Source organism: Mandrillus leucophaeus, unplaced genomic scaffold (genome assembly GCF_000951045.1).
Source record: "Mandrillus leucophaeus isolate KB7577 unplaced genomic scaffold, Mleu.le_1.0 Scaffold5, whole genome shotgun sequence".
NCBI lineage: Eukaryota > Metazoa > Chordata > Mammalia > Primates > Cercopithecidae > Mandrillus > Mandrillus leucophaeus.
In genome coordinates, this window is record NW_012105364.1 from 11326240 (window position 1) to 11328026 (window position 1787).

Consider the following 1787-nt stretch of genomic DNA (forward strand, 5'->3'; position numbering starts at 1 on the left):
CCCAGGGGCGCCGGGGGAGCCCCCAGCCAGGGGCTGCCCGACCTACCCCGCTTTCTTTTCTTCGGAATGCACGGCTTTCTGGATGAGATCTTCTTCACCTTCTTCTTCAACGTACTGGGGCAGGGGGACGGAACAACCAGCGGCCACACGTCGCTCTGGTCCTTCTTTATGTATGGCAGCTGCAGTTTCGTGGTGGAAAAACTCTACTTCCATCTCCACTACAGCCGCGGTTGGGGCACTTGGAAGCGGGTGCCCATCTACGTGATCTTCATCTACGTGTGGGAGCTTTCCTGGGGTCTGGGACTCCGCACATGCGGGGCTTGTTCCTGGGACTATTCTCACTACCCGCTCAATTTCATGGGCCTCATCACCCTGATGTATTTACCTGGCTGGATATTCCTTAGTGTGTACCAGGACCTAATTTCCAACGTGTTGTGGAGGGTGCAGTACGTACCAAGTAACTAAAACCAAAAAAGAAAGAAAGAAAAGGAAAAAGTCATTGGATTCCCACGAATGGATGCGATTTATTTTTACACATTTAAAATGAAGTGGGTTTTTTAGTCCTTTAATTTTTATACACTTTATTAAATCTTCCAAAATGTTTTATTCCACCTTTTAGTTTTTCTATTTGAAACCCGTGTATAATATACTTTGAAACATTACTCGAAACATAATTCAAAGTACTTAATTCGCCAATGTTTTAAAACGTTTACAAGCCCAAACAGCAAAACCGTTATACCTTAACATCAGAATGGTGTAGTAGTGTTTACTCATCTGGCCATCGATGAGTGATAGCTACTAATTTTTTTTGCGGGGGGGGGGATCTTTAAATCAGAGAGCAGTGATTTTTACAAGATTTGGCTAAATTTTCTGATTCAATGATTTGTTTACTTTCTTTTTAATCTAATTTCATTTTAAATCCTTGCCATATTTACCAATGACTGAAGAAACTCAATGTCTTGTACTCTTGAAACTACAGTTAATAGATCTTAAAGTGCCTCCGTCTAGCACACAAGTGAAAAGAGGCTGAAAAATGCGAAAGCACGTTCTATGAACAGATTTTTAAATGAGATCTTTTCTAGTAACTCAGACAGGTGACACTGTGTTAAGATATTTGATCTCCATCCTGGAAATGATTGCTTTCCAATGTGGGTAAGCCTTAAACACCAGGTGTGTTAACGTTGATCAGATCCTGTGTTATCTATGGCTGTACATTTTTGTTACTGTGCAATAATGTAAAATGTTTACCTTACATAGCCAAGGGCCAAGTGAAATTATATCACCTTCCACAGTGTTCTAACTCCAAGGACCCTTTTCTACATGGAACTTCAAGGGCAGAACATTACCTTTGAATAAAATGAACCTGAATGTTCACGTTAATTACGTTAAGCCTAATTGTTTCCTGTGAATACAGATATGTTTTCAGCATATTTCTGCCGTGGCTCTTTTTCCTTCTGGGCCCAGAGTCCTTGGGCCAGGCTTGATGTGGTAATGTGCATTATAAATCAGTCGTAGCTTTGTGGTGACTTACTATTAACGTCTGCAAGCTCTGAAGTTAAATGAGATGATGTAAACCATTTTAAGAAATCATGCCTAATTAATAATGTATTTTGATGTTGTTTGCTGTTTTATTACATTTATAAAAGAGTAGAATTCAATGCAGCTCAGCCAGGGATGATGAATATCCTCTCAGTTTTTATTACAAAGACAATCAGGAAAATTTCATGTATAGAAATGAGTGGCTTTCTATTCAAATTATCAGCTAGCCTATGCTGTAAAAAGGGACT

General features: G+C 39.9%; 1 protein-coding gene across 1 annotated transcript; it reads left to right on the forward strand.

Annotated features, from left to right (window-relative positions):
• The first annotated feature begins 6 nt into the window (after positions 1–6).
• On the forward strand, positions 7–1384 carry TMEM229A (transmembrane protein 229A). The gene has a single exon (XM_011995939.1). The coding sequence runs from the start codon at positions 67–69 to the stop codon at positions 463–465; it is 399 nt and encodes a 132-aa protein (XP_011851329.1). The 5' UTR covers positions 7–66; the 3' UTR covers positions 466–1384.
• The last annotated feature ends 403 nt before the right edge of the window (positions 1385–1787 follow it).

Bases quoted from the DNA above. Each gene is read 5' to 3' on its own strand.
- TMEM229A (XM_011995939.1), top strand. From the start codon at position 67: ATGCACGGCTTTCTGGATGAGATCTTCTTCACCTTCTTCTTCAACGTA.